We start from the raw sequence: 15,491 nt of genomic DNA, 5'->3' as shown, positions 1-15,491 counted from the left end.
GAAGCAACAGCAACCATCAAAGAAGATCCCAGGTAGGAATAATTAGATATATATAAAAAAAATAGATTTGAATGAGGTGCAGTAAGAAAGATATACATGTCGAGAAACTAAGATGAAATGAATGGTAGAGGTGATCATTCAAATTTCATTGCACTGAAAGAAAGATGTGAGGGAAAGCGGAATATGAATTGTATACTTACAAAGTGGTTTTTTATATAGAAAATCAAAATAGCTCTGGATGAGCATTTCTAATTATGATCTTTTCTAATTTTTTCTATTTTAATGTAGTTGTTTTAATACTAAGGATTGCACTGTTCTCAGTAAATGGAAGAAACTGTTCTTCCTTGAGGAAAAAGCTGTTTCATAAACATACGACATTGATTTTTCTTCCGTTAAAAATATATGCTACAATAATACTTTGATTTTTAAAGTCAAGAATGGTTGCTATTGTGGAGCATTAAGAAAAGAGAGCTGCTGGTTTGTAATTTTTCCAAAGCTTTGCTAAATAGTTTTCTTTGCCAAGAGTATAGTGTTACAGTTTTGAGAAACTGTTTACTAATTGGCTGCAGAGGAGGCAGTGCCTTCCAACCTAGACTAGAAATAGTTTATGGGTAAGTCGGAAGAAGAATGGCTGTCTTAAATTCCTTTGTTCAGCAAGGACTGGAGATGACTAATGTCAGAAAGTGTGTATTTTACTTAGCTTTTTTTATTTTCAGTCTGAGTCACATCTTGACCTATTTGGCTTGATAACATGTGCTTGTACTATAAGTGTCTAAAAGCCTAATCTAATTTCCCCACTCTTTCAACAGGGTAAAAATGCTGACAGCTAATAGTCCATTTTTGAACTATTGCTTTTGCTGACTGATTGACAGATTCAGGAGCAAAATAGAAAACCCCAGTTCTATGCCTTTTTGTAATACCTTGGTGTAGGTGGTAGTTGGATCACAGGGTTGTTTCCCACCACCTCTACCCCATGCCCACAAAATTAGTTTAGATGAGATATGAAATCTGGTTAGATTACAGGTTAATGGAGGGTTGTCATACAGTACTAGTCTGTGCTCAACTCTTACCCCCCCCCCCCTCCTCCCAAGTAATGTGGACTTTGTTGACTTTGTAGCCCTCCAACATTTTTATTTTCCCATTGGTACTCACATTGCATCTGCTGTTTTGCACGGCTGTGTGACACAGCAGATCAAGGAACTGATCTGGCTCCTGGGAGGAAGGAGCCTTTTGAAAAGGCTTCAGTTTACACAGCACAGTGCGTAAGCACATGGAGAAGAGTGGGATAGAACAACAGTGGCCTTTTCACAGCAGAAAAGCCATCTTAGATGCACATCAAACTAGAGCTTCAGAGTACTGTGTTTTCATCCAGCCCTTTATAAACCTTTTTAGAAGGCTATACCTTTCCCTGAATGATTTGATAAAAGCATTCTTGTCCTAGAGGATTTTACCTTTACAAAACCTGTTTCTGTCTGTAGATTATATGTATTTCTAACAATTGCGTGCAGAACAGATATGTTCTCTTCCCAAGCTCCCTTTTGTTTTGCAGCTCCTCTTCATAAATGGCACAAATCCCATCCATGCCCTTTCCACAGTATCGTGATCGGTGTTTCTAACTGTTCTGAAATTCACACTTGAAAAAAGAAACTGTGTAGACTGGAGTGAGATTAAACTTATTAAACAAGTGTACCTTCATTTTTAATGTATAGAATCATAATGTGCAGCACATTGTTTTTAACATGAATATGCATGGGAGCTAGAATTATAAACCTGTGGAATTTGAAAGTCATGATGTAAAGCAACTGGCTAATTCCTAAGCACTACCTTTTAGCTGGGATGCTTGTTGAGACTTCAAATGTGTTATCCAGCTGAATAATAGTTACTCAAGGAATGCTGCTAACACAGCTGTTTTCTTTTAATTTTCCTTTCCCTTATAATGGGAAAAATGTTTAGCATACTTTGTTTTGCCATTTGAAAAATTGCATTTTAAAGAGTTGTAAAGTCTGCCAATTAAAACTTAAGAATGTGGTTATTTCTAGAGTTTGCTTTATTCAGAAAGATGTATTCTCTGTTTGGGAATCTGGTTCTTGAGACTCCTGTGCTTACTGCTGTGTCACATTCCAGGCACCTTTTGTGGCTAACAGTAGTTTCAGGAATGATCATCTGAGGTTGGACAAAAAGTCCATCAAACAAACATCCTGTCTCTGAGAGTGCCTAGTAAAGAGCATGAAAACAAGGGAAGGATATATTGTGAGGGTGGCTTCCCCCTGAATATTGTCGTAGTCTCTAGTGATTTGTAGCTTCGTATTTTGAGCTAGAAAGGGTATTTTATTAGTGTTGCATTGATTTTTATTGTTCTTTGGTTGGGTCTTTTTGTTGTGAACCTGTCTGCCAAAAAAAGCTTTATCATATTCTATTGAAGGACATTATACAAACTTCCTAATATTTGGTGGTTTAACTATCTAAGAATTGTCTTCATTTTTATGCTTAAGCAAACTTTCAGTCAAAACTGAGAAGTGTTACACTGTGTTGTGTTTCCTTAACTTTTTTTTTCCTCCTTGGTATTGAGACATTAATCATTTTGTCTGTGAGAGGGGAAGACTCAGTTTCTATTGTCAATCATATGTAGGAACTTAAGTTCAATTTCAGCTTACCAACCCTGCACAGTAGTGCATTTGTACTTTTCAACATTCTTCCATAGACACATGACTAGTCAAATATGTACTTCTTAAACTGATGGAATCTTTAACAGAAGAAGTGTTGGCTATGCAGACTTCTCAGACAGCTGTCTTAAAGCTGCTTCTTCCCTTTCTTTCAGACTAAGAGTAATGATGACCTCTTAGCAGGGATGGCCGGTGGTGGTGGAGTGACAATGACCAATGGTGTCAAGGCAAAGAAGAACACTTGTGTTTCAACAGCATCTTCAGCTTCAGGGACGACCATGAACAGTCTGGAAAATAAACCCAAAACTATTGCAGGTAAATGGATATGTTGATGCTTAAAGATGGTGGTTGGGTGGCTTTTTATTTTCCTACTATCTATTGAGGATCCAAGCTGCCTAATGAAGCAGTCAGGAAGGCCACGGCCAAATCGTACACCTCCTGTGCTCTTTTTCTGTTTTTTAATAATGTAATTGCCTTTTTGGAGGGTGTTCCTTTTAATTTTTTCAGTACCAATTAGGCAACTACTATATAAAACTAGGTAATACTATTAATCTAGAGAATCATAATTTGTCAAAATCATTTCATTTGTCTTAAAAAATCCATGCCACAAGCACTAAATCTTTAAGATGTGATCACTTGTTGCAGTTAACATTTTGGGCATTCTGTATTGCTTTATAGAAATAAAGTAAGAGAGCTTTCAGAAACTGTTTAGAAAAGTGAGATTATTTTAGTGTGTTAGCAATATGGATGAAAATGTTTCTTGTCTTCCATTGCTATGTTTTGAATCTAGTACTGCTTGCAAAGCTGTAAAGCATCTGAAAAGAAAGTACTAATAATCTATCCTCATCTTCATGAAATGAGATGAAAATGCAAAAAAACCTTAACTTGTAGGAATAACACTGCTGCAGTTGTACAATTTATCAGAAGCTGTTGAAGACAAGAAACTTACAAATGTTAAACTTTAAGGTCTAACTTGTTTTCAAAATACTGGTAAAGCATAGCAATTGGTAAAGCATGTATCAATTAAAGTATAACTTCACTGATTCATGATTAAAGTTGTATATATGTATTTTATGAAATGTATTTACCAGTGTGATTCAGAAAATCAGCCACTGTATTGCTGGTACAAAATACACAATCTTGTGTTACAGATATTGTATTTTAAATTAATGTTCCAACTTTCAAAAAACATATAGGTACAAGTTCCACAACTAAGCGTAGCACTTCATCTGGAAATAAAGAGTCAAGCTCTTCTAGAGAAAGAATACGTGATCGTTCTCGTTTAAGCCAGAGCAAAAAGCTGCCTTTGACTGGGCCAGGGACCAATGATACACTACTGGCAAAACGCTCCCGTAGTCGCACCAATCCAGAATCGGATATTCGAATGAGCAAGTCCAAATCAGACAATCAAATCAGTGACAAAGCTGCATTGGAAGCAAAGGTGAACGATCTTTTGACATTAGCAAAAACTAAAGATGTAGAAATCTTGCATCTGAGGAATGAACTAAGGGATATGCGTGCTCAGCTGGGGCTTAATGAAGATCAGCTTGAAGGTGATGAAAAATCTGAAGAAAAAGAGGCCATTGTTGTCCATCAGCCAACTGATGTAGAGTCTACGTTGCTACAGTTACAGGAACAAAACACTGCCATTCGAGAAGAGCTCAACCAGCTGAAGAATGAGAATCGCATGTTAAAAGACAGACTAAATGCATTAGGCTTTTCTTTGGAACAAAGGCTGGACAACTCTGAAAAACTCTTTGGCTATCAGTCTTTGAGTCCGGAGATTACAGCTGGCAACCACAGCGATGGTGGTGGTACTTTGACATCTTCGGTGGAAGGTTCTGCGCCTGGATCAATGGAAGACTTGTTAAGTCAGGATGAAAACACTTTGATGGACAACCAACATAGTAATTCCATGGATAATTTAGACAGTGAGTGCAGTGAAGTTTATCAGCCACTGACATCAAGTGATGATGCCTTAGATGCTCCATCATCTTCGGAGTCTGAAGGTGTACCAAGTATAGAAAGATCTAGGAAGGGAAGCAGTGGCAATGCAAGTGAAGTGTCCGTAGCTTGTCTGACAGAACGGATACATCAGATGGAAGAGAATCAACACAGTACAGCTGAAGAGCTCCAAGCCACACTTCAAGAGCTTGCTGATTTGCAACAAATAACACAAGAACTAAACAGTGAGAATGAAAGACTTGGAGAGGAAAAAGTAATCCTTATGGAATCTTTGTGCCAGCAAAGTGACAAGTTAGAACACTTCAGCCGTCAGATCGAGTATTTTCGGTCCCTTTTAGATGAACACCACATTTCCTATGTAATTGATGAAGATATGAAAAGCGGTCGCTACATGGAGTTAGAGCAGCGCTATATGGACCTTGCAGAGAATGCTCGGTTTGAGCGAGAGCAGCTGTTAGGTGTTCAGCAGCACTTGAGCAACACTTTGAAGATGGCAGAACAAGACAACAAGGAGGCCCAAGAAATGATAGGGGCGTTAAAAGAACGAAACCACCACATGGAACGGATTATTGAGTCAGAGCAGAAAAGCAAAACAGCAATAGCATCTACGTTAGAGGAGTACAAAGCCACAGTAGCCAGTGACCAGATTGAGATGAACAGGCTGAAAGCTCAGTTAGAGCATGAAAAGCAGAAAGTGGCTGAGTTGTATTCTATACACAACTCTGGAGATAAATCAGATATACAAGATTTGCTGGAGAGTGTCAGACTGGATAAAGAAAAAGCGGAGACATTAGCCAGTAGTCTGCAAGAAGAGCTGGCACACACTCGCAACGATGCCAATCGATTGCAAGATGCCATTGCTAAGGTAGTGTTTAAAACAAACTTGTATTTTAACATCCCATATTCACCATGACTTACTGTTGTCACTGTAGTTCTTTTAGAAGTAAAGGATTAATTATGACGCTAATGGGATTACAGTAATGTTAGGACTGTTTACTTTCTTTTAACCTCTGTTATGAAAATGGTGAGGACCTTTTTTAAAAAAGGTGTATGGATACATTCAGCCACAGGGTAACCGTTGTGTTACTTTTTAAAAATGTTGGTATGTGAACTGCAACATATTTCAAGGGCCAAACTTGAACAGTATTTAAGATACTGTATGAATTTTGTGATTAAGTTACATGCCTTCTGCAGGAGTTTCAAGGAGTTAGTGCTGAACTAGTAGAAGGAGGATGTCACTGAGAAAGTACTGGGAATCAAAGCTTGAAGTGATAACCCAGCTGTCGATGACTCGTAGGACCTTTCACAAGTGTTGAGAGAATATTTTAAGTTTCAGCTTATTCAAATTCATTCAGTTAACTTAGAATAAACTAATGATAAAGAAAGCAGAAAAGTTTCTTCTCTCTCCAATCAAAAAATGAGTAATTTTGAGGTAGACATTTTTACCTAATTTAATGAATACATATTTTACTTTTAAATTTTAAAAAATTATAAGCTTTTAAACAATTATTAAATATGGCAAATATGCATAGGGTTTTTGTACTAATGATCCATCCAGGAGCAGCTTGTGTGTTGACTGGGCTTTGAATTGAAATGTGTATTTCTAGTTCTAGAACAGCTGTTTTGACTCAGATACAACAATTTATCTAGTAAATATGTCTAGTAAAAGCATCTACCATAATTTAATGTAAAAATAAGAAACAAAAATTTTTAATAACTTTAAGTATGCATGTAAAGGTATATCTTTCTCATGAGAAAAATCTATGTCAAACTTAATGTCTGCACTATATATTAGTTGCAAATCAACATGTTAGTCATGATCACCAGCCAGTTAGAATTAACCTTAATTTGGGAGAAAAAAAAATTTTAGTCATTTGAGTTGGGTAGTGCTATTAAAATAAAAAATACTGAAACATGATTTAAAGCAGGGCGTTTTGTCTATTAAAATTGGTGCCTGACTGTGGTGACCCACCCGAAGGCAGAACCTAATTTCTCTTTTTCTGACAGCCTATTTCTGCTGTTGGGTTAATGTGTTACTGTGCCTCTTGTTACTTACATTGCAGTCTCAGAGGCAGGATAAAATAGCCTCACTGCTCCTGAAAGGGAGAAGTCTACTACCTCTTCCTTTCCCTGTTACTTTTAAAATTCAGTTCAATAGCTTGTAAGACTCTTCTTGGAACTACTTCAACTCTCATACAAATGTGAATCCTGCTACTTGGTTAAGGAAATGAATCATCTCACAGGTCCACCAAACGCTAAAATTGATGCGCACAGGAGAGCCGGCTCTTTTTTGGCAAGAGGAAGAAAGATAAAGAGCTTCCCCCCACAACCTCCTCCCTTTTCCATGGCAGCTAGATGTTAAATTGGATCAGCTGCTCATGAAATCAGAGCCTTGGTACTATGGTATTGTTGCTTCACTTGAATACAGGATACTGCTGTTAGAGTAATTGGGGAATGCTCATAGATTCAACTTGGGCATAAGAGTTTGGCTCAGGAAAATAGTTGCACTAGAACAACACATTTTTAAAGGCTTACATTGACTTCTTATCCCATACTTTTTTATGGTTGCAGACATATATTGTAAGTATGGTAGTTACAAAACTACAAGTGTGTTTGAAAATGCAACCACTTTAGTTTTTAAGATACATTTTTTTCAGGTTGAAGATGAATACAGAGTGTTCCAAGAAGAAGCCAAGAAACAAATTGAGGATCTGAATGTGACTCTAGAAAAGCTTCGGACGGAACTAGATGAAAAAGAGACTGAGAGAAGTGACATGAAAGAAACTATCTTTGAGTTGGAGGATGAAGTAGAGCAGCATCGTGCTGTGAAGCTTCATGACAATCTCATCATATCTGATTTGGAGAGTAAGTGTTATGGGTTTCTATTGTGAGAGAAATGGTAATTGAAGAACAGCTGAAGTAGAATGCTGTAAGAATGAAAATCTTTTCACTTGTCTTTCATATGTCTGAATTCAAGTCAGACAGGGCTTTGCAGAACCCTTATACACTAGGGGAAAAAAAAAATCAGGTTGGCTTTGCTTTTCCAGTCCCGGTAATGGTGTGGAAATGAAAATCTGTGAATTGAGAATATCACATCTGATAATGCTGTTTTCAAATTGTTTTTCAAAGTAGAAGTATATGTAATTACAGACTTAATAATAGTGTGCTCCTTGTGCATTTTAGAGACTGGATGATTGATCTAATGTTTTGATGGTGTGTTTTTTAAGAGTACTTTCTCTTTTGAGTGCCCAAATTTTAGAAGTTACCAGGTAGCTTGAGAATGTTTTTGATTAATGATTTCCCCCATCTGAAGAAAGGTGTTTTTAGTGGAAAAAATGGGTGAATGAAGGCCCCAAAAGTTACAAGTGTTAGAGCTGACTTGGCAATATGGATGTGTTATATATCTCTCTGTGCATATTTGCTCAAATCATGAAACTGATCTGTGAACTTAGAAATGAATCTGACAGACTTCAAGCAAGTTAGAGTAAAACTTTATCTGTTGACTGTTGCCACTGTACAAGAAATGGTTGGGGCTTATAATGAAATTCATGTTTGCTGTGTACTTGTCTAGCTCTCTGTGCCTTAGTTCCCTCTCTGATCTCCAAGATCTGCTCAGACATTCCTACCACAGTCTGGAATTCTGCAATTAGTCTCCATCTAAATGAGAACTTGGGCAACTGTATGCTGGCAGGCTGTATTTGCACAGTGCTACTTAAAGAATTCAGCTATCTGCCATTCTTTCACGGTATACAGAGACTAAACAAGATAGCAAAAAACCCAAAGCATGATCCCTCTTAACAGCAAGGGAAATAGAAAGGATTTTAAATTGGTCAGCTATCAAGGAAAAATAGTGTCTTAAGCAAGCTAAATTGTTTATTCAGCTGAAGCTCAGTGTCTTCAGACATATGGCTGTCAGCTTGGTTTCCCTAAGCAAGCCTTCTTTATCTTGAAAGATAATCACTGTTTCTCTTTACAAAATTGCTCTGGGTTTTTATTCTGCATTTTTTTTCTTGCTCTTTCTGTTCCAAAACCAAAGACAGACATTTACTTGAAAGCAGGAGCTGAGGCACATGATCAGTGGCTGTGACTTTGTTCCTTAAGTAATGTTGTAGCAAAGTCTTAAAATGTTGAACACTTTTCTTTGCATTGCTTTTTCCATTATCAGAAATACATTAATACAGAAAACAACACCATAGTCAAGTAAACATTTAGGTATTTGCCTAGTAATACCTGATGACAAGGCAGGTCTAGTTTTTAGATGCTTCTGCAATGGGGGTACAAAGCAGCTTTCAGATATTTCACTTAAACTGGTAAAAATTCAGGCAGAGGTCTGCCTGGGCAGAAATTTTCAACAAAAATTGCGACAGTCTTGGTTACTCATTGCTCTTGAAACAGGTTGGAAAATTCAACTGTACTAGCTGATGGCCTGATGTGATCCTTTAGGGAAGAAAAATGAGTATTTTAGTTATAGGCAAGAGGGACAGTGACATCTAGTGGCGGTAAGAAAGGATGACACCTGAAGAAACAGCATATTTTTCTCGGACCACTTTAAAACACTGTTCATTATGGATTCATAATGAAACCCTGTACAGGAGTTTCTTGGTGGTAGCCTCTGTGACAGCAAAGAACAGCATCTCAGAAAATCTGGGACTTGGAGATAGTACATACAACATATAAAAGACATCATTTTAATAATTTGTATTAAAATGACAGAAAAGCACATCTTAGTAGTAAGTTATGCTGATCAGACTTTTGGTCAGTTCTGATATTCTGTCAGGCCAATGTACAGTGCTTATGCTTTTAAATGTGGAAAATTTAGGTAATATAAAGCACTAGTTGTAAAAATGGTGTTTTTTCAGCCTAAATAACCAAGTGTAATAAAGATCCATAAAGTTTTTCTTTAGTCAGCTTTTATTTAAGATTTTTAAAATATGAGGAAATGTAACCCACCCCTTAAGGAGAAAATTTGCCTAATGCAAAGTTACAGGGTGATTGAAACTGATGGCAAGATATCTGATAAATGATAAGTGATAGAAAACTATTACTTAAAGAATTCATGAAAGACAGACTTTACAGTTAGGAGACAGATGCTTTATAAATGAGGTGGTGAGTGTTCGCTCAACTTCATGGTTAATTAACACTAAATACTAATATAGGAATGTGAAGTGCTCTAGCACTGCTGCTGAGGGCACGCTTCATTGTGGGCTTTCCAAACACCAAAAAGAAGCATAATGAACATACAATGAAACATTTTTTACAGTAATCTGATTATTGAATTGTCACATTTTAGCTGTTAATATATCTGCCTGCAAAAACTGGGATCTCTTTGATGTGGACAGTGGGATGCAAATTGCACTGATTAAAAAAATACGGTATGTCTCTGATGTCCATCCAGATGTGACCAGAGCTGTAGTCAGCAGCAGCTGAACTTGTTGCTGGTGGTGTAAGGAGTTTTAATCATAGCACTTTAGTACTCTGTAAGAAAAAGTGTAAGAAATCTTAACCTGTATGTTTGATATCCTCCCTAGTGAGCTGAGATGAAACAGCCTGTAGTGGCGATGAGTATGTAGGTAGCGGGGAGGACGGGAGGGCCTGGGGCAGGGCAGGGCCGGCGGGCCTTGCGCTAGATGGCGTGGTTCCTCTGCTTTTCCGTTCTGACCGGGAAAACTCCCAGTAGTCGGGTAGCTAAGATGGCATATTAGTCATTTTATATGACTAAGGGGGAAAAAAACCGTTATTCTTTCAAGCAGTTAATAAAGAGTTTGTGGGGAAATTTTTTTAGAGAACTTTCTTTCCTGATTTGCAGAAAATGGATATTTTTAGGTTAGTTTATCAGTTGTCAGATGTTTCTTCTGAAGACTGAAAGTATTCGTTGTGTATTTATTTAGCACAAGGTACATGTGCTAAGCATACCCATTCTCTTAATCTGTGACTAAGTCAGTAAATCTTTTAGACAAAGGTAGGTGAGCAAGAAGGTTGATATCTCTAATGTTCAGTGAGTAAATTGTTCTTTTATGGAACTGACAGTTTTTAATTCTACTGTATCTCACTTTGAAAAGGATCTTGACAGCAGTTGTGAAACTGAATTTCTACATTTATATTTAGGTCTTTTTTACCATAGTGTTGAAAAAGTCACTTGAATGTTAATTTTCTAATGGCTATTACTTGGGGGGACTAATGTTGGACCCTTAAATTCAGCTTGCTTGCTATGTAGACCTGTTGTCTGTGTGATGAGCTCAAAAGCAAGATTGATATGCAAGTTTCCTGAGCTTTGGTATATTTGTAACCAGTGCCTCTTCCTTTTATAAGGAAGCTATAATTCTTACATTAACTGTAATGCTGGCACTACTCTGGGTAGCTGTGATTATACTGAGATAGCCATTTCTATGCTAAAAAATTAAAGTACTAGCCTAGTATAAGGCAAACCAATGTAACTAGTACAGAAACTGCAAGATGCCCATTGTGGATTACCCTGTGTTGGGATTACTTGTTTTAGTGTTTCTTATCAGGAATTGTAATGTCATGTTTTGAAACTACTATGTATATCTGGATATTACAAGTCTTCTTTTCCTTTTTTTTTGTTTTTCCCCTAGAGGCTATTGAAATTAAACAGTTGAATGTTGATACTCGGTTTTATTTCATAGCGATAAATTCTAACTGCTAATTCGAATTAGTAAGAATTACAGATACAGAATACAGTGATACTTTTTCTCTGGCAGCCTCACAAAGTTCAGATGATATCTTAGTTTCTTCGTCCTACCTCCAGCCCTAGTTGTAATGCTTTTCTTTACCATTTGTAGCCTGCATTTCCATAATTAATTTTTCTACGTTTTAAAAAGCAAGGCCTTGTCAAACTGTGATTTAAATCAATATAATTTTGTAAAATGGAGACTTAATTGAATCATGCAGTAAAATACAAGCAGCTTGCTGTTTTGTTTGCCACTTTTGATTATCCTATTCATTCATCAGAACAGTCTCCTTGTTCTTCACTTACCCTAAACAATAGTTGCCTCTCCTTTTTATCTTGGTTCTGTTTCTTGTCTATGCTTCTTAAAGGAGGGGACTCGATAATGGTAGAAGAAAACTACCTGTCCTATCATACTAAAAATTGCATCACCTACAGGTGGAAGGGGTTTGTGTGCTAGAGAAGCATCATAGAGGTTGTGAGGATGCAGAAAGGAAGGATACTCTAAGGCAGCTGTACAGAGAAATGCTGGCTATGAGCCTATTTGGACTACTTGAATTTTCAGGCTGTAATTGATACAATGCAAAGAATGGAGTTCAGGCTGTAAGAGGTGTAATCATGTATCTTAGTCTTAATTTCTCACTACTTTTCAAATTCAGTTGCAATTTGGTAGTGTTTTCTTTGTTTTTGAAATCTCTTCGATTGATTGGGGGAGAGCTGTTTCCAACAACTTCTGCAAAGTGCTCTGTATTGTTTATAGTAACTGCAGAATATTCAGACCATTGTGTTTTACTTCAAAGCATAAATGTACTAAAACTTAATGGTGCATTTCATATCTCAAAGGCTCAAAACAATGGCATTACACAAGCTTTAACTCTGGATGCATTTATAGTTTTTGGTTTGTGGTTATTTTTAAGTTGAACTGTAGCTTGCTTTCAGTAGTAGAGCAAATTTTATTTTTAAAAACACATTTTCTTTGAACTGTCTTTAAAAGAGAAAATGGTAATCTGCTAGATTTTGTTTCAGAATGCTACTAGAAACTCTAGGGCATGTTGACTTACTATCACTGTTGAAAGTTACCTAGTTTGCAGTAGGTTTTTTTAGAATGTGTTTAAGGGAAAAAAGGGTGGGGAACAGGAATGACTTCTATAACTTTGACCTAAAGGTGGTATCTTGGTGCTAACTTTAGTTCAAACAAATTGTGTATACAGACACAAGCTAAAAATTGGAGGGCTTTGCTTATATAGTAGTATAAGATTTGAGTGGTCTGCTCTGTTAGGCCTATTTTCAAAGCTTAAAGATCAGTTGGTCACATCTTAAAATGTGCAGTCTTCTGAGGAGGAGGTAAATACAGAAATGTTTGTCCAGTTTTAGTGTTTCAACTTTTCCAAGCCTGAAATGTTGTCATGTTTTCAGGCCAACTGAGGTTTATATCATTCTTGTAAAGAAATCAGCTGTGGCATTAAAAGCCTCTGTACTTGGGACTGTTGAGGCAAAACTTGAGAATTTCTGATGAAGAAGAACCAAAAGGAATTCCATGGCTGAAAAATTGAAGTGTTCTTATGAGCATAGTTGAAGCTCCTGAATGTACACATTAGCATGAATCAACTTAAATTTGTTCTTAGTCTTTGTTACATCTGATTTAAACATTTTTGTAATGCTTACTGTTTTCTATTTATCCTGCCATAGCCTCACTTTTATTGCTAAGAATAGCCCTTAGACGAAATAACAGGAGAACTGAAGGTATAGGCTTACTTGGGAGGACATTGGTAGGTACTGGTAGAATAGTAACTTCGAATAAACCCTGGCTTAATGGTTTTCCTGAGACCTGATACCTAAATAAAAGAACTGGAAAGTTTTTTCTTCTTAGAAAATGAGAGCCACAAAACTTTACTGTATCTATCTGTTTTTATGAACATATGTACCTATCCTCTGAATATTCCTACATTTACTATGTAGTTCCTTATATTTTTGTCAAGGTTTTGTATTTTGAACATCGTAAATATATTGGGCACCTTCAATCTTTTTGTGGAAAGAGCATTGCTAATATACAGGAAAAACAATTATTCACAGCAGGTCTTGGAATAATGAACCTGAACAAAAAAACGTGTTCAGTTGGCCCATCATTTTTACAATTTGGAAATACCTACATGACCCTGTAGAAATAAAACATCCTAGAATCCAAGCATCAGTGAAGTGACACGCTAATTAGAAATTTATGCTGTGTTGTTGTTCTTCATTAGTTGCTTAGTTGTAAGAATGGAGTAGTCAATCACATTGTCCTTGTGTATTGAATAAAGTAAGAAATGAGTAATAATTGCAGATGCCACATGAGGAGTTGGTAGTGGTCAAGCTGCATGCCCTTTTGTGCAGCTGCTGGCAGATTTAGGGGACCATCTCTTCCATAATATGATCTCATAGACTTTTTGTCCCTTGCTGTAAATATAGTTTGCTTCAGCTTCAGATAGTAGCTTGATAGACAAGAACGTAAAGATTCCTGGGGACAACTAGAATTTTATCCCCATTGAAGGCATGGCTGAGAGTGTAATGTCAGCTGCTTTGTAGCAGGGTGTAAACTGTGAATCAAAGGCTTCGTGTAGCTGCAGCTTAGGTTTGAAGAGAGAAAAGCCCCCAGGCATCCATGTTTTTAGGATCTATCCATGTTAAATTACCTACCTAATTTATCTGCTCTTTCTTATTGCTTTGTCATTTTAAGATTGTAAAGGGTAGAGAAGAGACTGGATTTTGTTTAAGAATTGAGTTTGCTTATGCTGTTCACATTCACTAGTCATGGAGAAATATGTACCTATTGACATGTTATGTCAAATTATTTCTGCTCATAGTATTTTTCTCCAGATGGCACTGGTTATAAAAATGTTTTTTCTGTGTAAGTTTCTAAAAGCGTTTACAGGTTTTTTCAGTTACTCTTTTAAGTAAATAGATCCCTGACTAATATATTACAGAGAATTTTACTTTCTTTCCAGATACAGTTAAAAAACTTCAGGACCAAAAGCATGACATGGAAAGAGAGATAAAGAATCTTCACAGGAGACTCCGGGTAGGTTAAAACCTTAGAACTCAAAAAAAAAGGTAAACAGGGAATGTGTCATAAGTCGTGCATGTTTAACTGTGGAAAAGGTAATATGATTAAATATAATACCATTAAAATAATTACTTCTGAGAGACAGGCATCATATGGGAATATATTTACTAACCTACAGACACTAAAGAATTCTGAAAAATTTTCAGTGTTGCAAAGATGTGGCATTGGGCTTAGAAGAAAACATTCCTGTGTCTTCTGATGTGTAGTTTAATAATAATTTTTTTTCCACTTCACTTTGAACATTTTCTTTGTTTCTAGTAAAGAAAATCACGACCTTAAAAGTCTAGTTATTTCCAGAAAAACTTCTTCAATTTAACTTGTAAGTTAGGTTGTACCTAATGCCAGACATGAGGGCCTTTATCGTGCCTATAAATTATTTCCTGTAACAACATAGGGAAACTATGAATAATAAGGATAAATTTTGGTTTTGACTTCAAAATTTTTATTGCTGCTTTCAATTTAAAGTTTTATTTACTTATAGGAGGAGTCAGCAGAATGGCGTCAGTTCCAGGCTGATCTGCAGACTGCAGTGGTTATAGCAAATGATATAAAGTCTGAGGCCCAGGAAGAGATAGGAGACCTGAAGCGTAGATTACATGAAGCTCAGGAGAAAAATGAGAAGCTCACTAAAGAGTTGGAGGAAATAAAGTCACGCAAGTATGCAAAAGACAGCAGGGATATTGTCTCTTTTGTAGGGGAAGGTACAATTCTGGAAATCCAGTATCTTAACTATTATTGAGATTCTAAATTTTTGTAAATCCTCTCGCTGTGAGGATATGTGTTTTCACAAGCTGCTTTTACTCAGGCTTTCAGGGGTTTAAATAGGTAAACTTATAAGAGCAGTACTTGTTTGTTTATACTGTTTACCTAATCCGTGCAAGAATATTCAGTTTGGTGCTTCTGCAGGTTGAAGTGAAGGATTTTTCCCATTTAACAGCTGGACATGATTTAACTCCCCTCAGTGTGAAAAACAAGCAGTGCTTACCTTTCTGTACCATCAGTAATACTTATTAGTGCTGCCAAAGCTTTTGGTATGGTTAAAAATACAGCTGGATTTTTATCTGAGAAAAACCTT

The 15,491-nt window shown here is 36.6% G+C and overlaps 1 protein-coding gene across 4 annotated transcripts in view; it reads left to right on the top strand.

Moving 5' to 3' along the window:
• The window catches only part of SPECC1L (sperm antigen with calponin homology and coiled-coil domains 1 like), a 67,311-nt gene that overhangs the window by 18,182 nt on the left and 33,638 nt on the right, over nt 1–15,491 (top strand). For all 4 annotated transcript variants that reach the window (XM_074920672.1, XM_074920673.1, XM_074920674.1 and 1 more), the window contains exons 3-7: nt 2,819–2,978; nt 3,860–5,493; nt 7,286–7,493; nt 14,298–14,371; nt 14,898–15,073. In XM_074920672.1, coding sequence (XP_074776773.1) covers nt 2,819–2,978; nt 3,860–5,493; nt 7,286–7,493; nt 14,298–14,371; nt 14,898–15,073 — 2,252 coding nt within the window. The remainder of the gene's footprint in view (nt 1–2,818; nt 2,979–3,859; nt 5,494–7,285; nt 7,494–14,297; nt 14,372–14,897; nt 15,074–15,491) is intronic.

The sequence above is a fragment of the Athene noctua genome, chromosome 17 (assembly GCF_965140245.1).
Source record: "Athene noctua chromosome 17, bAthNoc1.hap1.1, whole genome shotgun sequence".
NCBI lineage: Eukaryota > Metazoa > Chordata > Aves > Strigiformes > Strigidae > Athene > Athene noctua.
Note: the sequence above shows the minus strand (reverse complement) of the source record. Positions and strands in the feature narration are given on the sequence as shown.